The sequence below is a fragment of the Eublepharis macularius genome, chromosome 13, assembly GCF_028583425.1.
Source record: "Eublepharis macularius isolate TG4126 chromosome 13, MPM_Emac_v1.0, whole genome shotgun sequence".
Taxonomy (NCBI): Eukaryota; Metazoa; Chordata; class Lepidosauria; order Squamata; family Eublepharidae; genus Eublepharis; species Eublepharis macularius.
The window spans coordinates 4,421,057-4,444,994 of NC_072802.1; the positions used below are offsets into that span (position 1 = coordinate 4,421,057).

Sequence of the window (23,938 nt, forward strand, 5' to 3'; positions counted from 1 at the left end):
CTCAGGCCAATAGCTATTCCAGTGGAATAGCTCCAAGAGCAGAACGTAGCCGGAGGAAGAATGGAAGGAGGTGCCACACGAGAGCAAGAGAAAGCCACAGGGAGGTGTCTTGGTGCTTACAGGCAGCACCATCAAAGGGAGGCACAAACAACTGCTGTTCTCACTGCACAGGAGAATGCCACTGTAAATATCCTCACATTCCTACAAAGCAGGTACAAAAGGAATCAATAAGCTCCACTCCCACAGTCCACTGGGCTTGCTTAATGAAGCAGAGCACAAGGGACAAATGGGCGGAGACAACTATCTGGGCAAGACATTTTCAGCATTTCTTTGAACTGCACAAGCAGGTCCCGCTGTTGCAGCAGACTGAAAAACACACACACACTCACTCACACCACTGCTGTTTCTTAAAAGTACTTCAAAGCCTCATCTTAGCACAGCAAGTGTATCAACTGCAGGAGTCTTCTGACTGAAATAGAATATGTGGAGGTCAACCACAAGGCCTGGGAAAATCCGCTGACGGAACCTTTTCATTCAGAAAAAGGCTGCTGCGAAACTGGTCCCTTTTATTGGCTCCAAAATCCATCAACTGTCCTCTAGCCAACTGTGTCACATCAAGTTGGCCTCTCCGAACGGCAAATGGAAAAACAAGGAATGTTCTTTGGCCACTGGCAATGGGAAGGCTTGGAAGCAGAGGAGAGGAGAGAGCAGAAACCAAGGTGTGGGTTTTAAATTAATGGTGAGGTGGAGATATTCTCTTCCATGGCAATATCTCCTCTTCAAACAATGCAAACTATTCACAATGGTATGCTCCAAGGACTCAATCTTGCAGAAGGCTGATCTGGGCAGCGCACCACACACACACTGGGAAGCAGGAGAAATGATGCTGGCAGCCTCTCTGGAACCAGCCAGGGCGAGTGCTATGAAAATCTGGAGAAGGAACAAAAGCAAGATCTACGACAGCTGAACAGAACACTTGCAAATGCCATGTGATACAGACTTGGTGGGACTGTGCCACTCAGAGTGCAATGAGATCCTCAGAGAGGACTGTACCACTCAGAGTGCAATGAGATCCTCAGAGAGCTGGTGGCTTCTTTTTGAACTACATAACAATACCTTTTAGCCTCTCAGCTTTCATCACTTTGGAGTCTGCCTTGAGGTGATGAAGAACTGAAAAAAGAAAGAAAAAACATCAGTGCAAAAAATAGCACTGCAATCTTTCCCGAGAAGTTGGGCAAGCCCAGGATTGCAACGATGCAACCATAACTTGAAGCTCTTATAGTGAAGTTAGAAGAGTGTAACAATGTTATACTATCAAATGTCAAGTTGATACAATACCATAGCTCAGCTGCATAAGGAGGGCGAGGAGAAGAGCTGGGGGGGGGGGGGGTGCAGTGGCAACAGCAAGTGCAAGATTCCCTCTACAAAGCAGATTTCGAAAAGATCAAGACCCTGCAGTAACAGGCAACAATGTCTTGACATCACTTGCCAGCAAGGCCCCCCGCGCCTTCCTTACTCCCCTTCTGCAAAAGGCTCAGGGCTACTCAGGGGAATAGGAGTTGTCTGTAAATGCCCTTCCAGCCCCAGGCACCCCAGTCCACACGAGGAAGAACGGCAACAGCCCTCTCCTACCTGCTGGTCCTGAAGGACGCTGTCTCAAAGAACTTGGTTCTGGAAGCCACTCTGCAAAAGGAACCAGCACATACATTCATCAGTGACGGAATGGCTTTGGGGGAGAAACTCTGACCGAGGCAGTGGACGAACCCTCAGACGGCCAACAGCAGAATTCTAATGCCAAAGGATGGAGAAACATGTCCAGCTCCCCACCCCCAGTCCATACAATTGTTACTATTATTATTGCTGTTTATTTATAACCAGCCTTTCTCTCGGACACCCAAGGTGTACTACATTATACCGCAAGGGAATATGATATCATCAATATCTAGGGCATCCCCAGAGCAAAAATATATTATCTAGTTATGGCAATTCAATGAAAAAAGATACAGCAGGGTATGATAGCTGCAAATTTGAAAACTAGCATAAAGCTGAAAACATAGATGAAACGTTTCTGAGTTAAATTATAAGTAATTCACATGACATCTTTAGCAACCTCAAACTACTCAGTAGGAGTACATCAGCAGACAGTACCCAGTAGCCTAGTCTATAGTCCCTGTCCCTAGGCAAGGTATATTTTTGAGCTTTTTTTTATGACACAGCCCTATAATCAGAGTAGAAACCCATCCTGAATAATTCAGTTTGCAGAAAGCCAGGAGAGTGGGAGCTTTCCTTCTCAGGTAGGCTATTCCACAAAGATGGGGGGCCACCACAGAGAAAGCACGTATACAGGCATGTGTTTTTGATTAACCCAACTGCAGGGTGGTATCTAGGGGTGTGCACAAAAAAAAATTGTTTCCCACTTCGGGAAACCCGAAGCAGAAAAAAGGGTAAGAAATAATGGATTCCCAATGCAAGTGGTGGTGAAATGACCCTTTAAACTCCATCTGGGCATGGAGGAAACCCCCTACAACCCAGGTGGAGCGCGGAAGGGCCCTTCCGTCGCTGTTGCAGCTGTCAGCACGGATCCATGGTTTAAATGCCCCTTTCCCTGCCGCTGTGTAGTGGCACAGAAAGTGACATTTAAAACCCCGTGCCCCGAAGCTAACCGAAGCGATACAAATCGCTTCAGGAAGTTTAGATTTGGGGTTTCTGAATTGGGCCCAGATGCTGTGTCAGATCTGGAAATCATGAATCTTTGCGAAGCGGGTCGGATTTGGGTGTTTTACCCGAATCGGAATCCGATTTGCACATCCCTAGTGGTATCTGCAGAAGGCCCTATTTAGATAAGCAAGGCTGCCACGGCAGAACAAAAGGAGAGAGGCAGTTGCGATGAGGGACCAAGGCCATGAAGGTTTTGAACATAACGTGAGTCCGGTAGTTCATGGGCAGCCAATGAAGTGACCGCAGAATGGAAGAGATATGCATGCTCCATCTAGCTCCTGAAAATAAAACAAGCTGCAACATATTGCACCAGCTGGAGTCTCTGAGATGATTCTGAGGGGAGACCTATGTAGAATGAATTACAGTAGTCTAGTCTTGATGTTACTGTGGCATGAATCCAGGTGGCCAGATCAGCCATGTTGAGGTAGGGGGGCCATCTTCCAGGCTAATTTGGAAGAAGGTCTTTTTTGCCACTGAATTTACTTGCTTTTCTAGCCAACAGTGCTGGATCCAATATAACCCCTAGGCTTTTCACCGAGTCAGCCAGGTCAAATGGACCCCCAAGAAAGGTTGGAAGCACAATATCCTCCAAGGTCTCTGCTTTTACAACCAGCATCACTTCCATCTTGTCAGAGTTCAATTTCAGTTTGTTTGCTTTGAGCCAGTTGACAACAACTGTCAAGTAGCAACTCAGAACCTCTCTGGCTGTAAGGGTTGCCAGGGCCGTGAGTGCGCGTGCCAGCACTTCACCCCAGGTTCAGGCAAGAGGAGTGTAGGAGAACAGACAGGTAACAGTCGAGACAGACTCTCCCTTGCATACTTTCACCTCACAGTCAGACAATAGTTTCAGCCTGTAGTTATACCCACAGCATCAGAGCACAAACAAACATTACACAGGGTCTTGTGGTGTATGACAGGTGAACACCTAACAACAGCATCACTAGAGGATTTGGATAGTGAGGTGTATAACTGGGAGTCATCTGCATATTGATGGTACCCAGTTCCATAGCTACAAATGATTTCTCCTAAAGACTTTATGTAGAAGTTGAATAAAACGGGGGATAAGATTGCACCTTGTGGAACCCCACAAGACAATTCCCACACCGAGGCTGGTCTCCAATAGCAACCCTTGGAGTCCATCCCATGAGGAACAATTTAAACCAGTCCAAAGCATGTCCTCCGGTACCAGTTTCTGCCTCCAACGCTTCAACAGGATGGCATGGTCTACTGTATCAAAGGCTGCAGTCAGATCCAGGAGGAGCAAAAACGAAGCATGGACTTTAACAACAACAACACTCAATTTATATACCGTCCTTCAGGACAACTTAATGCCCACTCAGAGCGGTTTACAAAGTATGTTACTATTATCCCCACAACAAAACACCCTGTGAGGTGGTTGGAGGTGAGAGAGCTCCAGAGAGCCGTGACTAGCTCAAGGTCACCCAGCTGGCTTCAAGTGGAGGAGCGGGGAATCAAACCCAGCTCTCCAGATTAGAGTGCCGCGCTCTTAACCACTACACCAAACTGGCTCTCCAGTCTGCATTCTCCAGTCTCTCTTTGTCTGCATTCAGGCAGAGGTCATCAGCTAGAGCCACCAGAGCTGTCCCTGACCCGTAGCCTGGCCAAAAGCCAGACCGAAAAGGATCCTGAGCACAAGAGCTGTCCAAGAAGGCCTGGAGTCGGCCGGCTGCTACTATCTGAACCACTCTCTGCTCAGAAAGAGTAGGTTAGAGACTGAGCAGTAATTGGTCACATCATTTTTGTCTAAGGATGCTTTTTTTTAACCTTTGAGAAGGAAGGTGCCTTGAGTTAGTAACCGATTTATGATAGACATCAAAGACTCCTTTGTGTAGTCTTTACAAGATTTTAGAAGCCAGGATGGGCAGGGGACATTTTCCAGCACTCTTTAGATCACCCAACTCTGTGGTGAACCATGGGGTTGGCTGTGAGAGTGGGAGAGGTCAGTGATGATCAATCTTGTCGATAGCTTCAAGGAGCTCCACGCTCCTACTTTAAGAGAGCCTGTGTTTGGAATTCTAAAATCTCCTGAAGCGTTTTGGAATCCAACAGGACCTATGAGCCTTCGGGGGCAGATCATTTTAGCTGAGCCCCCCATTTTGTTGGATGTCAGGGCCATATTCACCCCTGACTTCATCAGGTAATGGTCAGTCCATGGTTCAGGCTGAATCTCCAATCCCGAAAGACTTCCCCTCAAAGGGTCAGAGCAAAGGATTAAGTCCAAGGTGTGGCCTTTTTCATGGATAGATCCTGCTGCTATTTGTGACAGGCCTACGACTGCAAAGGAACGCTATCAGAAGAAGCTTCGCTGCAAGTCCACAATGAGGCTCTTAAAGCTACTTATCTTGTCAAAGGAACTTTAACTTTCGTATTTTTGCTTTTCAGCTCTTTCAACCTTTGCTTTATTACACCTGGCTTTGAAATTCAGTTCCAGGTCAATGTTACAAGTCCTGCTGCACTCAGTCATCCCACCAGGATATCTGGCCATTTCCTTTCTACCTGGGGGATAATCTTCTCTTGTCCTTTTCAGTGGGCCAAGCTAGCTTTCCTAGACTGTATCACTGGCAGAATGCAGGTGTGGAGCTACGCGGCCAAACACTTCAAAATCCCCTTGTTGGGGAAAGCCAGCACTTAGTATAATCTTCCCCTATAGTGAGAAGGGGAAACAGAGTAGGAGGCGAAACAGGATCCAAACATACAATCCTGCACTTGCATTCTGCAGCGGTAAAGCCCGGCGAATGGCCACTGTGCATGGAAATTGACATGTAACTTACCTGTGATACATTTTTCTTGGTAACTGCCAGGAGGAAGGGGATATCGGAAATGGGATTCCTTGCTAGCAAACCCGTTGCAGTTACTGCTCATTCATTTGAAACTCTCATGAACAAGCTCATAGCTGTTACTGGCATTTGTTTATACTGCTGTATTCTGGTTTGTTACCTAAATACTTTTGGTTTGTACTATATGGTTATAGGAGGTTTGGGCCATTGAAGCTAGCACTTGCACTTTAGGTTATGAAACTTACAAGCAGTTTTGCACTTTGAATTTCTGTATGTACATAGCTGTAATTTGCTTCATGTGCTGTATCCCCCATATATCGACCGTTGCCAGCAATATAACCAACTTAAGAGTTTCTTTAAGATTGATATTCATTGAATGATATAATAGACTTTATTGTATATTTTGTTATCTTGTATCTTTAATTGGATTAGTCAGTAAGTCACGGTTTGTTTTTGTATTCGGTACGTTCTCCGTGACTCTCTATATTGGGTACAACAAAATGAGGAGCAAGGAAAAGACATAGACGTTTGTAGCACTTTGATGTGCTACTCTGGCCATTGCCAAGTTATTTGAATGTATATTATGTTACCAGGAATGTCTGAAATGTCATGAACATGAGAATATGCAGGCATTCTGTTGTCCAAAAATTCTGATATGCCCAAGAATATGATGAATCACCCAAATGTAATGTCAGCATTTACTAGTATGTTTGGGAAACAAACATTACGAGACATTTATGTGTGAATATGACATTCACTGCAACATACACACACATGCTTTATGTAACTCTCTATTGTTTTCCTTGTTTACCGTTCTTCTCTCCGCCTCCCACACCAAGTTCCGTTTGCAAATAACTGATCTGGCTCACCCCCCGTCCATCTTCCTCCTCTCCCTTTCATATGCTTCCCAGTGCCAAACTGAATTGCATTACCAAAGATTACTGATCCATCAAATCACGAAAGCCTTGATAGAAAGACTGTGGCAATCCACGGGCCAAGGCCGAGTAGACAATGCAGGCCTGTCCAGTCCTGGGTTTAGAGCTACACCTCATGCACACGTGGAGCTGGGGGCCCCAGGACAGATTCTTACTTTGCCTCTTTTCCTCATGTGCCGTGTGCTGCTGGTGATGTAGCTTAGACTCAAAACACACACAAGACGAGAAACCTAGATTCAACTCGTGTTCTCTTACCTAAAGGTTTGTCGGGAACTGTAGGCATCCTTGCAGCTTAAAGTTTAGCATTTACAGAGCAGCAGGGAGGGAAGTGCAGGTGTGGGGCGCCTTTCCTCCCACTCTCAAGGTGCATCACAGCATTTTCCCTTCCCCTCACCCGACCTGGCCCTGCAGAGCGACGCCTGGCTGCACCGGGAGACTTTAAGCTGCAAGGACCCCCGCACATCCCTCTCTGCTGCTCTGTAAATGCTAAACTTTAAGCTGCAAGGACACCTGCACATCTCTCCCTGCTGCTCTGTAAATGCTAAACTTTAAGCTGCAAGGATGCCTACAGTTCCCGACAAACCTTTAGGTAAGAGAACACGAGTTGAATCTAGGTTTTTCATCTCATGTGTTTTGACTCTTAGACAAGCTACCGTTGTCAGAGGACCTGAAGAGCCACTGCCAGTCAGAGGGCAGAACAGACTCAATAAGAAAAGGATCATGCATTTAGTGCCAGTGAGGTACAGTGGGTAGAGCTTGGGGCCTGGACACAGGGAAGCCACCATCCATTTCCAGGTCAGCTGCAAAACGACATGCAGGTCAATCTTTTTCATCCTAGCCTACCTCACAGTGCACATGGGAAGCTGAAACACAACTGCCCGCGCTTCAGTGGAGTGTGGCAGAAAGAGCACAGGCCATGGGCCAAGGCAGATTGTGGAATAGTGCTAAACTGACCGCCACTCAACACCACTGCGCAGCGAGTTTCAGAATTTCATACTCCTCAAAAAAAAAAAAAAGGACAATTTCCCCTGGGTCTGGGGAGAGGGATCTGCATTAAGAAGCTCTGCATGAAAATGTGTCTGCGGTACCCTTGGAAGGGAGCAGGCGCCTGACTGCAGGAGAGCCCATGTGATTTCTTGATGCTCTCCCATTGGGGGAAGGAATGGTTTCCACTGAGGGCAGAGCTGCCTCCAGCCACACTGCTCCACCCCACCCCAAGCCAGGCATCAGTCTCCTGCCGACAGGTAGATTTGTTGCGTTTCCATGGGTTCTTGTGGCTGGTGTTCTTTCACATGGTAAGCTACTTTGAGTCCACATTTAGTGGAGAAAAGTGGGGTAAAAGTACCAAAACAAAAATATTTATTAACAACAAGGGTCTAGGCCTTACAAAGATATGACTTTAAAAGATATGACTTTAAAAGGAGATTAGATGCCCTGACCTGTTTAGCTCAGGCAAACCTGATCTCATCAGCTCTCAGAAGCTAAGCAGGGTCAGCTTTGGTTAGTTATTGGATAGGAGACCTCCAAAGATGACAAGGGTTGCAGAGGCAGGCAATGACAAACCACCTCTGATAGTCTTTTGCTTTGAAAAATCCAGCAGGGGTCTCCGTAAGTCAGCTATGACTTGATGACACTTTCCACCACCACCACCACCACCACCAGGTCCAATAATGGATAGTAGCCATTGTGACTGAAAGGAACCTCCTTATTGACAGGTAGTAAACCTCTGAATATCAGTGCCAGGAGGCAACAGAGAAGGCCTCTGATGTTGGCTCTGCAGAATAACTGGTTGGCCACTGAGCAGGATAGGAACCTGGATCTGATGGAACCCTGGTAACTCTTTTTAGTTAATAATAACATTTGATTTACATACTGCCCTTCAGGACAACTTAACGCCCACTCAAGAGTGGTTTACAAAGTATATTATTATCCCCACAACCAGGGCTTATTTGGAGGGGGAACACCATTCTGGCAGATCCCCCAACAGTCAGGTGGCCCCGCCCACCTGACTTTTGGCCATTTTGGGCCTTTTCAGACTTGAATGGGGCCGAAACGGCCGGGATCGGGTCAGCGCCGGGCGGGGCCCTGATGTTGCCAAGCAGCCCCCTCTCCCGCTTTGAGGCCTGCCATGAACTGTGTTGGAGTTTCCCGCGTTGCTGTTTTACTGCTGCACCAAAGACTGCCCTGCACGTGTGCACCTTTATACACGTGTCAGTTTCCTGCCTGTCTGTTTATTATCCTGCCGCTGCAATGGACTGTGTTAGTTTCCTGAATCCATGCCTGGACAACTACACTAAGGACTCTCTTTCTGGGCAGCCTTGCCCAAGCCTATATCTGGACCTCCCTGTGTGTGTTTGGACTTTATTACACGTGTGCTCCGTGCCTGCCTTGCCATCCACCACGGGCTGTGCTTGTTCCCTGCTATGGACTGCGTTTTACGAGCTGTCTCCCTGCCTCCATGGAAGCCTGCCTCACCTGGGCCCCAGCCGCACTGTTAGCAGCCAGGTGCCAGCCGGGGAAGACCTCCAGCGAGCCTGACCAGGCACCCCCTGGCCAGTCCCCGTCCGGAGACTCCCGCGGGCCAGTCACCCAGCTTGCCCTCGCTACCGGGCAGCCTGCTAGCAAGCCCCAGCCGTGCCCAGCCGGCAGCCATGTTCTTAGGCAGCCAGAAGACCTAGAGAAGAAGCCTGCTTTGGGAAGCCATTACTGTGAAGCGAGCACACCACATCTGCAGCGAGAGAACCTTGCCCTGCTCTGCATATCTTGAGAGCCGCCCCGGAGAAGGAACTAAGTGCCGACCATCCCAAGCACTTAGAGAATGCATCTCAAAGAAGCCTCCGCGTTCCAGAGCTGATGCCATCAGGGCAAGCCCCGTCCGCTGGAACATCCATTCAACACGCCCGGATCTCCCCCTCCCTCCTTTGTCCCCTCTTCCTAAGGTGTCACTATAACACAATCTGATTACTAAAGTGGCCCATCCAAGACATTCAGAGAACCATTAAGACCTTTGTTCCAACCCGTGAGAACCACAAGGTACAGCACCAGCCCCAGGGTGCATTTTGGGGTATTTAAGCTGGCCGCCCCGGCCACATGGTGCGTACGCCTTCCCTGTCTAGACCCCTTGCTGTCTCTCTGTGGATCCAGTGCTGGCACACCTCGCTGCTGTGTCTCTACTCTGCTTCAGGATTGTAAGTACATCCCTTATCATCATGGGTACCTGCTCATGCAACCATCTCTATATTTCCTACTCTATGTTTCCTAGTCTTTGTATGCTATCTTGTGTGTACGTGCAAGTTCAGGCTTACGCCACACTATTAGTAAATACACGTTATTGATTGAATATTTGTAGTCTGCCTCTTTATTACGTGAGTGTCTGGAGAAGGGACCTTGGTATAGATGGTTAGATCCGCGCTAAATTTAGTTCTGGACTGCTAAGCTAATTCCCCATTCAAAAAGAGCAGTTCCGGTAACACTGATCCGGACCTAAACGGGCCTAAAATGGCCATTTTTGGCCATTTGGGGCCTGTTTCGGCCTGGACTGGGGCACTTTGGGCCATTTGGGGCCATTTTTGCCAGAATCCGGGCAGAAACGCCTGGATTGGGTCGTTGCTGGGCGGGGGAAGCCTCCCCCACCTGGCTCCGATCCTGTCCTGGCTGTTTTGGCCCCAATCTGAGCCCAAATGGGCCCAAAATAGCCATTTTTGGCCATTTGGGGCCCATTTCCGCAAGGATCAGGGCCGGAACAGCCGGGATTGGGTCGGTGCTGGGTGGGGAAACCCTACCCTGCCCGGCACTGACCAGGTCCAGGCTGTTTTGGCAGGCCCAAAATTGCTATTTTGGGCCTTTTGGGGCCCGTTTCAGCCAGGGTTAGGGCCAAAACCACCAGGATTGAGCTGGTGTCTGGCAGGGGACCCCTCTGAGTTCCTGCAGCTCTTTTTCTACTAAATGACCCCTGCCCACAACAAAACACGCTGTGAGGTGGGTGGGGCTGAGAGAGCTCCTAGAAGCTGTGACTGGCCCAAGGTCACCCAGCTGGCTTCAAGGAAGAGGGAGGATCAAACCCGACTCTCCAGATTAGAGTCCCGTGCTCTTAACCACTACACCAAACTGGCTCTCTTAGATATGCTTGAAAGTGTGGGCAAGCGGGAGAAATTTAAGCAGCCAACCAGCAGGGCTTAAGTGCTCTGAGCACCTCTCAGCCTCTGATTATTAGTCAAATAACTACCATTGTGTTCAGTTGCTTGAGGTACATTATTCACATCGTGTTTCTCGAATCTGGATTACCCGAGTGCAGATTCCTTTTTCTTTCTTTGCATATTGCTCTGACTAAATGAGCAGGACGAGCCCCCCACCCCAGGAGCCCCCCACCTGAGACTGTGCAGGACTGCAGACGAAGTATTCAAGTATTCTGCATCAGTTTTGTATCCAGAATAGCACCTGGCAGAGCAACAAGGGATTCGTGGGCCAGCCACGCCAGCACCAAGTGTGGCTTCCCGTCATCCGAGTGTTCTGCTTTGTCGTTCCAGGGTTGTGCTCTCTGTGTTGCACTATAGCTGCCATTTTGATACCAGAGGAGGAAACATCAGTGCACAAGCTGACAGTGAAGCCTGACACCGACAGCTGTCACCATCACTACAGGGCCTCTCTCTCGAGGTAGTGAAAGGATGACACACACTCCAAGCATTTAAGCTCTGCGGCCAAGTTACAGCAGCATCAGCTGCAGGGAATGCGTTCTTGGCTTCTAAACCCACAAAGCCCTTCTTGAGCACTGTGTGTGGGAGGTAGGGATTCTCTAGTTCATAGCTGTTACTTGTACAAGGGCTTCCCCTGCTAGGATCTGAGTGACAGCACCCAGAAGCCTGGAGTAATTCAGTCTCCTGATTCTACTTGGGACAAGCCTGATGCTTTTTGATGTGTGGTGCAGAAGGGAGGGCTGAGCTGGGCACATGCCTTTTACGAGAAGGCTGGAAGGAAACAGGTTTTGGTACATGAGAGGCTTCCTAGAAAGATCCAGGTCCGCTGCGCTCAGCTGTGTTGTCCTGCCTTTTTGTTCACCCAGTGGAAGTTTGCTGATATCCTTGCTCGGCCCTGACACTTAATCCAGACTTCCAGCAGCCTTTTCTAGTCCTTCTTCTTGCACGGAAGCAGATCCCACCACATTATTCACTCCATTGGACTCAGGCCTGGTTCACACATGCAGGAGAATGAGCTGGAGCCACAGAACATGCCACTTGAGACCACAGGTGGTAGATTTCAGCTTTGAATGTCCTTTTGCATAAAAACTGGAGGATCAAATAGAAAACCAGCACGGAAAGGGAGCTTTTACACAGAGGGAAGCATTCCCAAATGTAATCCTTCCGGAAAGTTCATCTATAGTCTGGCACACGCCATCCGCGTGCTTCCGGTCCCTGCCGCCTCATTCACTTACTTGTGTGAACCAGGCTTACTACTCACACAGAAGGAGGAACTTCTCCTGGTCCGCCGGTTAGCAGCTCTAGCTTCGGCTCCAGTTTCTGAGGTGGGGGAGCTTTGCAAGGAGGGTCTGGGGGTCTCACTGGAGGACGTGTTATAGTTGGTTTCTCTCCGGGAGACCGCACTCGAGTGAAGCCTTCGTAATCCCCTAACATTGAAAAACAACACACAGTTAACTGACAGTTACAATACCAGCGAAGAAATGAGCAGAAGCAGAGGATCCAGACGGGCAAGGAGAAGAGCTTTCCTTCAGCAGCTGCACACAATAATAATAATCTCAAAGTGCTTTGAAAAAAGCGGTCTCTTTGGAGCAAAGCATCCTTACAGCCAGGAAAACCATACGTGGCCCTTCCTTTTCCTAAAGGTGGGGGGATGGCAACCTGTAGCAGTCCAGAGATCGGATATATTCTCTGTACAGTGGTCTGGGGAACACTTTTGCTGCCAGGACTGACCCCCCCCTCTTCCCACAGATGGTCTGCCCCCATAAAAGAACTCACATTATCTAGTAGAAAGAGCATCGCTATTTTTGAACATGCAGTCATGCCTAACATACATAGCCGGAAAGCAAGAGGTAGGTATTATTCAGCGACAAACTCTCTCACATGTGTGTAAACCATTTTTCCACTTATGAGTGAAACTCTGGAAAAACTTTCAGGCACATCCTGACTGCCATCAAGGGCCACACAAGGTCATGGGGGGGGGTGTTCACAGGCTGCCAGACGGCCACCCCAGTCTTAGCGGACATAAACTGTAGAATGTAAAACTCTGATGTTTAAATTATCGTACGTAAAAATTGTCATCATCATGCAGGATCATTACAGAAGAAATTTTGTCTACACACTATCAGACAAATAGCCATCTAAAAACCTTTAAAATCAGTCACTCAATACACCACCTCAAACAGAAATTAAAGATGAGGAGAATGTTGCAAATAAATGACTGGCTATGCAGATGGTGTCATCAGGAGCGATTTGGTTTCTTGGACCATGGCTTATGCTTTCGAGATGAAACTCTTCTATCAAGAGATGGTTTGCACCTCACGAGGGTAGGAAAAAATGTGTTTGGAAAGAGCCTTGCAAACCTGATAAGGTGGACTTTAAACTAAATCCTACGGGGGAGAGAGACAAAAATTCAAAGCCTATAACTGGAGAAGGGAACACTGAAGACCTGAAGGGAGTGAAACATATGCCAGGAAACATTAACTCACAAGTAAGCACAGAAGCAAAAACCTCAGGGCATATGACTCATGGCTTCTGATGTCTCTCCACTAATGCACAGAGTATGGGAAACAAGCAGGAGAAACTTGAAGTCCTAACACAGGAAGGGGACTATGGCATAATAGGCATCACTGAAACCTGGTGGAATGACACTCACAACTGGAATACTAGGATTGAGGGATACAACTTGTTCAAAAGGGATAGACAAGTAAGGAAGGGGGGAGGAGTAGCATTATATGTAAAGGAAGTACATGTATCTTGCGAGGAAATACATGTAATTGAGCATGGAAATTCAGTTGAGAATTTCTGGGTAAAAATAAAAGGAATAAGAAATAATATTGATACTATGGTGGGGGTCTGCTATAGACCACCAAGCCAAGCAGAGGACTTGGATGAGAAACTTCTAGAACAAATTACGAAGTTCACAGAGAGCCGAGACACAGTGGTCATGGGAGATTTCAATTACCCGAATATCTGTTGGAAGTCTAACTCTGCTAAAAATGAAAGGTCAAAAAAATTCCTGACTTGTCTTGCTGACAACTTCATTTTTCAGAAAGTAGAGAAGGAAACAAGGGGTTCTGCTATCTTGGACTTGATACTCACCAAGAGGGAAGAACTGGCTGACGAGGTGAAAGTAGTGGGCACCCTGGGTAGCAGTGACCATGTAATTTTGGAATTTACAGTCTTGGGGAAGGGAAAAGCTGTACGTAGTCAGACACATAGGCGGGACTTCAGGAAAGCAAATTTTAACAAACTGAGAGCTATGCTGGGTAGAATCCCATGGTCAGAAATACTTAAGGAGAAGGGACTTCAAGAGGGATGGGAATTTCTTAAAAGTGAAATATTGAAAGCACAATCACAAAAGATTCCTATGAGAAGGAAAAATGAGAGGACCCTAAAGAAGCCAAGGTGGCTCCATAAACAGCTTTCTAATGAACTGAGAAATAAAAAAGACTCATTTAGGAAATGGAAGGAGGGCCTTATAACCAAGGATGAATATAAACAAATAACCAATGCTTGCAGGGAAAGTGTTAGAGAAGCTAAAGCTCAGTATGAGCATAGGCTAGCAAGAGAGGCTAAAAACAACAAAAAAGTGTTCTTTGCTTATGTTCAAAGAAAGAAAAAGAGCAAGGTTATGGTAGGCCCATTGCAGGGACACAGAAGTGAAATTGTAACAGGCGATGTTACTCTTCCTCAATCTTCTCCTGCGAGGGAAATGGTGCTCAACATGGCAATAACAGAACACATGATGGAGGAAGGGAGTTACAGCCTAGGATCAGCACAGAGGTAGTACGTAAACACCTAGTTTCTTTAAATGGAACTAAGTCCTCAGGGCCAGATGAATTGCTCCCAAGGGTACTAAAAGAACTCGCAGATGTAATTTCTGAGCCTCTGTCCATTATTTTTGAGAATTCTTGGAGATCAGGTGAGGTGCCAGAAGATTGGAGGCAGGCAAATGTTGTCCCCAATCTTCAAGAAGGGGAAAAAGGAGGATCCAGGTAACTACCGACCCGTCAGCTTGACATCTATACCTGGAAGTCTTAGAACAAATAATCAGTCAGTCCTTGAGCATTTAGAAAGGATGGCTGTGCTTACTAAGACCCAGCATGGATTTCTCAAGAACAAGACATGTCAGACTAACCCTATATGTTTTTTTGAGAAAGTTACTATCTTGCTGGATCAGGGGAATGCTCTAGACATAGTTTATCTCGATTTCAGTAAAACTTTTGATAAGGTTCATAGAATCATAGAGTTGGAAGGGGCCATACAGGCCATCTAGTCCAACCCCCTGCCCAGTGCAGGATCAGCCTAAAGCATCTCTGACAAAGATCCACCCAGCCTCCTCTTGAAAACTGCCAGTGAGGGGGAGCTCACCACCTCCCTAGGCAGCTGATTCCTCTTTTGAACTACTCTGACCATGAAAAAGTTTTTCCTAATATCCAGCTGGTACCTTTCTGCCTGTAATTGAAGCTCGTTGCTTCAAGTTCTATCCTCTGCTGCCAACTGGAACAGCTCCTTGCCCTCCTCCAAATGACAGCATAATGGATAGCTAGGGATCCTGGAGGTGTTTTGCCATCTTCTGGGCATGGAGCAGGGGTCACTGGGCAGCTGGGGGTGGTGGTTGTGAATTTCTTGCACTGTGTAGGGGGTTGGACTAGATGACCTTAGAGGTACCTTCCCACCCTATGATTCTATGAAGCTTCTAAACTTCCGCTCTGATGCCTCTGAAGTTCTATTCTGGCTTGAGGTTTTGCTTTTTAAGAATATACTGGTTCATTTAAGGGACCTCAGATCAACTGGCTCGGCATCAGCTTAAACCCAGCAACCATGAGAACCTTGCTTTGTGGGATAAAAATAGAAAGTTTTAAAATCAACTCAAGCTTAACATGATTAGTTAGTCTGCGGTCAGCTTTAATCAGTGAGAGCAACCTGTGGAATAAAAAAAACCAAAAAAGAATTGTAGTTTTTGGATAGAAAATTGTTACATTCTCAAAAAGATATATTGAATTTTCTGCAACATGCACAATTGATCAACTAATTTTTTTGTTAGGTAAATAGCTACAGCAGGAACTGTGCAAAATGTCATACTAGGTCTGAGGAATGCTGAAGAATCAACTTCTATGCAATTAAAATGAAGAGAGAAAGGATGTGAAAGAGGTGAGAGCAGGAGGTATCAAGAAGACACTGAGCTTATAACTGCATGAATGGACTTAGGAAAAAGGAACGGTGGCCCCTCTTCAGGCTTTAAAGCTGAGAATGCTAGGTACCAATTCTGTTGTATATAACCAAGTTACAGGATGCTGATATAGTATTACACAGTTGTTCTGGAAAGGATGCTCTTGGAGTAACGCAAAGCTAGAGGAAATGGTAGAATAAACACAGAAGCAAGGGACTTGGGGCAAGCTAAGAGAGTAGACTAGATGGAGCGCAAGTCACCAAGCAAGTTTTTTTTTAAAAAAAGAGACTTACCCTCCTTTCCACAAACTCCGGGTCTTGGAGCAGGCCTCTTTGTGTGAGCAGTGGACACCTTTAGAGAGGCAGCGCCAGGCACAACGCCATTGGCAGCTTTGCTGGCTGACTTTGATCCCCCATCCAGCAGCCGGGACACTAGCCTTCCCACGTCCACCTCCGCACACTGTTCAGGCTTGCTTTCTAAGCTGAGCTTCCCAGAATCAAGCTCTCCCGCCCTCTGTGCTGGCAGCCGGCTGCGCTGCAATGGCCTAGGAGCTTCTGAGTAATTAGGCAGGATTAGGCCATTGGGAGTTGCATTGTGGCTGCCACCTGGTAAAAGAAAACCTGGATCATACTCACAGTCAAGATCTTCCACGAAGTACACAAAGCAGTTCCTAGTAGTGGACAGTGATCGGCAAGCTCGTGAAATAAGGAGTCAAACATTCACAAATCATCCGGCAGCTTACCTCCTCTGAGCCAAGTCTCAGTTTGGCTCTACCTAAGGATATTTAACTAGCTGGGAACTGACAGTCGACAAAAAACCTTCTGCTATTTATGAAAAGGGCAACGTAAGATGTGAAGAAGTTGCACAGGTTATTTTTGCCACTGGAAATAATTTACCTATGGCCCCGATTGCATGCTATGGGGGCCAGCGGCTGCTGAGCAGTTCTCTTCTGATCTCCCAGGTGAACTTTCAGTTGAAAGATGTGTGACTTGATATCATCATGCTCAATTTTGCTGCCTTCATCAGATGTGGAGTAATAGCGGGCCGACCCTGAGCAAGATCGAGTCGGCTCAAATGCCTTCTTCACTAAATATGCCCGGAGAGACACAGACAGGTGGGCTGCCCACTCATTGAGATATGTCCCATAATTTCAACTCAGCGTCTAGTTTTCTTAATACATTCTCTACAGGGGAAGACCCTCTTGCCTCATCAGAAGGTGCCTTTCATCACAAGGAAGCAGCCATCAGCGGACGGAATCTGCAGGTTCCAACCTACTGTTTACGTCCAGATTGAGATTCCCTGAATAACCAGAGGTGATTTTCATATTCAGTAGAATCACACAGTGATCCTTCCTGGACTACCAATTTAGACTGGGAGGTGGGGGCTGCACGCAAAAACTCTCTCCTGGAGAAAATTAGCTCATCAGGGACCGGCCTAGGCTGGAACCTTTTTATGTGCAAGAAAGCAAATTTCCCATGGGAGACCATTCTCGAAAGCTTATGCTACAATAAAATGGGTTAGCCTTAAAGGTGCTACTGGACTCTTTTTGATTTTGCATTCCAAAAGTGAAATATTTTTCCTTCATATCTGGTGGTGCAGTCCAGGGAAGATTACCGCACAGATGTCACTGACCGGATTGGTGATTTTTACAAGCTTTGGCTAATTTGCATTGAGACCATTGGGTTTCCCTTTGCTTTAAAGGATCTCTCAGTGCAAATTAGAGATACCAAGCATAAAATCACCATCTAAGCTATATACTTCCTAATAAAAATTACACACTACATCATAACAAAGTTTAGTTTAAACTGTTCCATTATGAAGCTTACATTGCTATCCTAAGAAGAGTTACTCCAGTCTAAGCCTATTGAAACCAATGGGCTTAGACTGGAGCAACTCTTCTTAGGATTGCACTGTTAGATATGAAACAGTTACCATCTCCACAACCAAATTAAAAAAGAATCAGCCCTGAAAGCTCAAAATGAACACTGTGGGCTAAAAACGGATGTGGAAAAATATATATAGCACATTACTATTACTCATGCATTTACTGCAGTCAAAAGAGAATGGATCTTACAAGGAGTCTGCATCCGCCACCCTCTTCAGCAATAAGAAGTTTGCTCTTTCAGACAGCTCTGCACTCTGTCCTTGGCTATTCGACGCACAAGTGCGGTTCCATAGTCAAACAGGGTATTTACAATCTCTTTTCCACCCACTGTCAGGTCCCTCTTCAGTCTGTGCCAAGCATCAACTATGCAAGAGGGGAGGAGGAGGAAGGAAGGGGGGAGAATATGCAAGATGCCGGGGTGTCTTAGGGACCAGGTGACCAGGCATGGAGCCACTGGACGGCTGCACAGATCCGAGAAGGGAGACAAATGGCGTCAGTAAGGAGAGCTTGACTTGTGGAAGGAGCAACCAATTGCATACAGGACAGGAGCTGCTGGTGGCAAGAGTCAGCGGGTGCTCCATTAACACGACACTTTGCTCCATTAACAGGACGCCAAGTTAGGGAAGTAGGGGCGGGGAGGGGTGCCAGAGAAAAACCAACTTTTCTCATTCCCATTAACGCAGAAATGTCTAGTTCCTGTCAGCATCAGCAGGTAAAGCTGACAGAAATGCAACTGGAAGACAAAAAATTGCTGTCAACGTGGCAAGATCCTTCCAAGTAAACAAACGGCTCTCCCACCCCTTGGCTGGGAAAGAGCTCCCATCGGCATTCCTGAGGCCATGACTCACCCCTTCGCTCGGAGTATTTTCCGAATGGTGCCTGGCCTGGGTTGCCAAGCCACGGAGCCACCCGTCCAAGTTCTCACAAGAAGATTCCCTCTCTGCATGGGAAGCTCAGCACGTGACTCTGCAGCAGCACCAGCCCAGCCCTGCTTGTCCTGCGGCAGGCTATTGCGCAACCCCACCTGATTCCCCTCCAGCTCGGCTTGCCGTGCTACGTAAGTTATGCTGAGGCTGCAAAGGTGGTTTTGCATCTGTGGATCTGTGTGGCCTCTGCTCCTTGGACAAGGATATTTCATTTGGAAACACCCAGTTACAAAAAAGCTGTGCCCGAAGTACTGCCTTTGGTGGCTGGTTCCAAGAGGACACGCCGGGGACAACAGACCGGACCCCAGGCCACCTAGAATGCAAGTTTCACAGGGATCCTTTTGCCCACCCCAGGCTATTCCACATCTACATGATATTCCTGGGGAAGGTCCTGCAGTGATTTGGAGTGAGGTGTCCTTAATATGGAGATGACTTGCTGCTCTGTTTCTTTTTTGTTACCAACTGAACGGGATGACCTGAACTTGTGCCTGGCAGAGGAGATAGGCTGGCTGAGGGCCAATAAACTGAATCTCTGTACAGATAATGGAGGTGCTAGTGGCAGATCCCAAAACTAAGCAAGGACTGCAGACAAGGTGCACTCCCCATGAAGAACAGCTACACAGTTGGCGGTGCTCTTACACCTGAAGCAGCAAGCAAAGGAGTGAAGCTCGGCAACACACAGTGCCTTTGACCAGCTGTGGTATGTCTGTCAGCTCCGGTCTTTCCTGGAGAGGGATTTGGCCACAGTTACCCATTCTCTGTTTACATCCAGATTAGACTACAGCAAGGCACCCTGTGTGGGGCTACCTATGAAAACTGCACAGAAGTTTCAACTTGCTCAAAATGCAGCCACCAGTTATGCTGTTAGCAGGTACAGGTTACAGCAATCATCTCTCTCCTGTTTTAAAAGATCCCCACTGGCTGCTGACCCCGTGTCCAGAGAGTTAACTCAGTATTGACTATTACCTTTGACACTGCTCTGGGACCCAAGGTACCTGTGAGATCCTCTTCTCCTGTATGATCCTACCGACTAGCCGTGGTCATCCCCAGAGGCCCTGCTCTGCGTGTCTCCACTTTCACAGGCAAAGTGGGTGAACATTTTCAGCAGCGACGTCTAGGCATCGGAATTCTCTCCCAGAGTGGCTTGCCAGACACTGAGTTTGCAGTCTTTTAGATGCTTGGCAGATATTTTTATTTCCTCAAGTCTTTTAGAACTCTCTTCCAGTTAAGTTTTCAGCTGCTGTCTGTTTTTACATCCTCTAAAGGTTTTTAGAAAGTTTCATGCAGTACTGCTTTTAGAATGTTCCAAGATCTTTATCCTAAGTTAATCTAATTAAAAATTGCCATTTCTTTTATCTTGTGCTGCTTCTATTTTTATACACTTAGAGGATATTTTATTGTTATTCAGTATGTTGTGAGCGACCCTATCAATATACATGCGCGCGTGCACGCACACACAGTTTTAAATAAAATAAAATGTGGGCAGAGTGTCAAAGAAGCGCTTAAGGCTGGCGCAAGTAGCTTGCTGGAATGGTGCACTTTTCTGCTTTGACCAGCTGACTTATCTTCTACCTCCCAAGCCCTGTCACAAACGGCTTTTAACACTGCAGTTTTATGTGGGGAGGGGCTGCTTGAGAAGCAGAAATCTCAGGCCTCTTCAGGCTCACCCAATCAATCCCCTGCATCCTCATAATTATGTCAGATACAGCCTGAGCTCTCTTTCACCCTTTTCTGTAAGATGTGCTCCCCTTGGAGTGGGTGCCACTTGCCTCCTTCCTGTCTGTTCAACTGTTTGTGGGTTTATGTCATCTGCTGTGTCCATCTCAAATACTTCACTGAGAACCAGCAGGACAACACTGAAGCAAACCACGGGTAAGTCTGGAAACAGAGAGAGAGAGCATCTGCCAAGCAGCTCAACTAACCTTCATTTTCTTCCACAGATCCTCCAAAAAAGACAGGCCTCTCCCTCAAAGGGCGTTTGGAGATGGTGATGGGTTTGTGCCTCCGAGTGGCCACCCGTGGAGGAGGCACTGGCGGAGCAGCATTGTCTTCAGGGGGCCCGGAATATATCTGAGGGGGACAAAATACCAAACAGCATAGTGTGAAAAGTCTCGGACATTTGATCCACACATCTGTGCGTCTTACCTGGTTTGGCTCTGCTTTTGTTGGAGGGCAGGAAGCGTTGTCTTCCACCCTCATCCTTTCTACAGCAGCCTGTCTTCCAGAGGGCACGAACACCCATGTCGGCATCTGCTGCCTGCAGTCACACTACTCACCCCAGGGGTGGTGGTGGGAGAGAAAGTAACCCTGCTTCTACGCTGCCCTCTTTCTAGTCTTCAGCACCTGTCTTCAGAGTATTACTTTGCTTCCTTCCCCTTGGGCAACTATGAAAAACAGACAGCAAGGTGCCATAAAAAAGGGCTGAACATACCTGTAACCAGGGGTCATTATGGCACACGCCTTGACCAGGCCAAAATGGCCGGGATTCGGCTGCTGCCAGAGGGGAGAGCGTTCTCCCACCTGGAAGCGGCCCGATCAGGGCAATTTGGCCCCAATCCAGGCCGAAAGGGGCCCCAAAGGCTCAAAACGGCCATTTTGGGCATGTTTTGGTCTGGATCAGGCCCAAAATGGCCCAGATCGGGTCTGAGCTGGGCAGGGGAGGGGTTCCCTGCCAGGCACCGACCCAATCTTGGTGGTTTTGGCCCTGATCCTGGCCGAAACGGTCCCTAAATGGCCAAATATGGCCATTTGGGGCCTGTTTTGGCCTGGATCAGGGCTGAAACAGCCCGGACCAAGTCAGTGCCGTGCAGGGGAGGGTTCCCCCACCTGGCACTGACCTGATCCTGGCAGTTCCAGACCAATCCCAGTGTAAAAGGGGGGCAAAATGAACAAAAATGGTCATTTTGGACCAGAATCGAGGCCAAAATGGGCTGGACCGGGTTGGTGCAGGGGCAAGCTTCCCCTTCCTGGCACCAACCTGATTCGAATGGTTTCAGCCCCGATCCAGGCCGAAGTGGGCCACAAATAGCCAAAAATGGCCATTTTGGGGCCCAAACCATCCGGAACAGGTCAGTGCCGGGAGGGGGAAGCCTCCATTTTTGTCCCTTTTCAGCCCGGACCAGGGCCTAAATGGCCGGGATCGGGTTGGTGCCAGGCAGGGGAGAATTCCCCCACCTGGCATCAACCCAATCCAGGCCATTTCAGCCCCAATCGAGGCCTAAACGGCCCAAAATTTTTCAGTCAGGTGGGCGGGGCCACCTGACTGTTGGGGGAACTACCAACTACTATTTCCCCCTCCAAATGAGCCCTGCCTGTAACTATTGTTCATCGAGTTATGCTGTGCAGGCACACATGGGGACTGCACATGCATGCAGGCCAGCTGCTCGGAAGAATCTTTATAGCTTTTAAAAAGCTCCTTTAGGGGCCGCTTCTCCTGCCATAGTAACCCATTTTCCCGCCAAAATGGGTACATGGTAAGGGACGAGCAACTCCTCTCCTCTCCAGTTCTCCTGAGCCGCCGCGAGCTACAACTGGCTACAACCAGCGAGTTCACAGCGGGGCAGGAAGGAGGGTGTGTGTGCCTGGACAGAAGAACCCAATGAACAATAGTTACAGGTATGTACAACCCTGTTTTCATCATCGTTCTTCTGTGCAGTCCCACATGGGAGGTTACCAGGCTAAACCAATAGAGGAGGCGGAGCCAATCTCTTCATAAATGAATAAATAAAGCTATAAAGATTCTTCCGAGCGGCTGGCCTGCACGCATGCACAGTCCCCATGTGGGACTGCACAGAAGAATGATCATGAACAATAGGTATTTCCAATGATTGCACCAAATTACTGAATATTATTTGTTTGGGGCCAAGCGCTGGCCTGTACACGGCTTGGAGAGGCTCACTGCGTCTCCCTCGCAGCTGGCAGAATGCCCAGTGAAGAGACCTGGGCAAGGTCTATTCATCAGGAGACGGCAGCAGGTCCCTTGAAGGATTTTGACACTGGGGGTGAGTGGCAGCTGGCCCCCAGGAGCAGCGACAAGAGCCTGAGATCCCCGGCTAAGCAGCCAGCAACAGGGCGCCAGCCAGTGGTGTCACTGGTCAAAACCCACAGAGAACAGGTGTCAGGGAAGCCTTCCAGCCACTTTCAAGGCTCGAGGCCCCAGCAGACAGGCCAGCGGGGGGTCTCCCTTCTAGTGACGCCCTCCATCTCCGACACATTTCCCTGCCAAAGGGCTCTGAAGATGGCTAAAAAGGTGGTCGGCTAGATCATTGTGCCGCTGTGTTTATATATATATGAATTTTAACTACGGTATTTAAATGTTTTATGGTTTTATATCGTATAAATCGTGATATGTAATTTAAATTTTAATTGTAATCTGCTCGGAGCCTGCTGATGTGGGGAGGGCAGAATATAAATCAAATATAAATCAAATATAAATAAATAAATGTTTGTATTAGTTTCTTAATACACACTCATCCTTTTTATTTGATTTGCTCCTCTCTGGGTCTGTTGGGTGCTTCCATTTTGGTGAGTTTCGCAGCTGAAGTTGGTATCCCGTATGCACTGCTTCTTGTACACTCATACATTTCAAGATTTAATAGACATGCATCTCTGTGTAGGACCGCAGCCACAGTCTCCCCATTTACATTCATGGCCCACATCCTTGGCACTATTAGAAGTTCAACAGCAAGTGTGCTTTGGAAAACAGCTGTGTGACACGGAGAAGGGTGGCAACAGAAGCACGAAGGATAAAGAGTTGCATTTAAACAGTTGTGCTGACCCCCCCCCAACCAATCCCCTTTTTTGAAAGCCAGATTAAAAATGTATTGTCGAAGGCTTTCACGGCCGGAGAACGATGGTTGTTGTGGATTTTCCAGGCTGAATAGCCGTGGTCTCGCCATTGTAGTTCCTGACGTTTCGCCAGCAGCTGTGGCTGGCATCTTCAGAGGTGTAGCACCAAAAGACACTGAGAGATCTCTGTCTTTTGGTGCTACACCTCTGAAGATGCCAGCCACAGCTGCTTGCGAAACGTCAGGAACTACAATGCCGAGACCACGGCAATGCAGCCCGGAAAACCCACAACAACCAGATTAAAAAGTTGCCACCACCATTACCTCTCTGGGACACTGGCATTTCCCAAGTTGGATTTGTGCTAGGTGAAGTGAAAGTTGCATTTAAACTATTCAAAGATGTAGAGCTATTGACCTAATCTCAACTTTGCAGATGAGGGTTTGTGTAATGTTGGGAGTTGTTACTAGAAGGATCAAGTTTTTAATTTAACTGTAGTGCTCAAATTTAAGCTGTCAAAACAAT

At 47.6% G+C, this 23,938-nt stretch overlaps 1 protein-coding gene across 1 annotated transcript in view; it reads right to left on the minus strand.

The window, feature by feature from the left end:
* Nucleotides 1-333: 333 nt before the first annotated feature.
* The window catches only part of OPHN1 (oligophrenin 1), a 142,176-nt gene continuing 118,571 nt past the window's right edge, over nt 334-23,938 (minus strand). The window contains exons 19-24 of the mRNA XM_054996265.1: nt 20,551-20,698; nt 16,111-16,422; nt 11,906-12,071; nt 1,633-1,683; nt 1,117-1,170; nt 334-930 (exon numbers count right to left, since the gene is read on the minus strand). Coding sequence (XP_054852240.1) covers nt 1,128-1,170; nt 1,633-1,683; nt 11,906-12,071; nt 16,111-16,422; nt 20,551-20,698 — 720 coding nt within the window. The 3' untranslated portion in view covers nt 334-930; nt 1,117-1,127. The remainder of the gene's footprint in view (nt 931-1,116; nt 1,171-1,632; nt 1,684-11,905; nt 12,072-16,110; nt 16,423-20,550; nt 20,699-23,938) is intronic.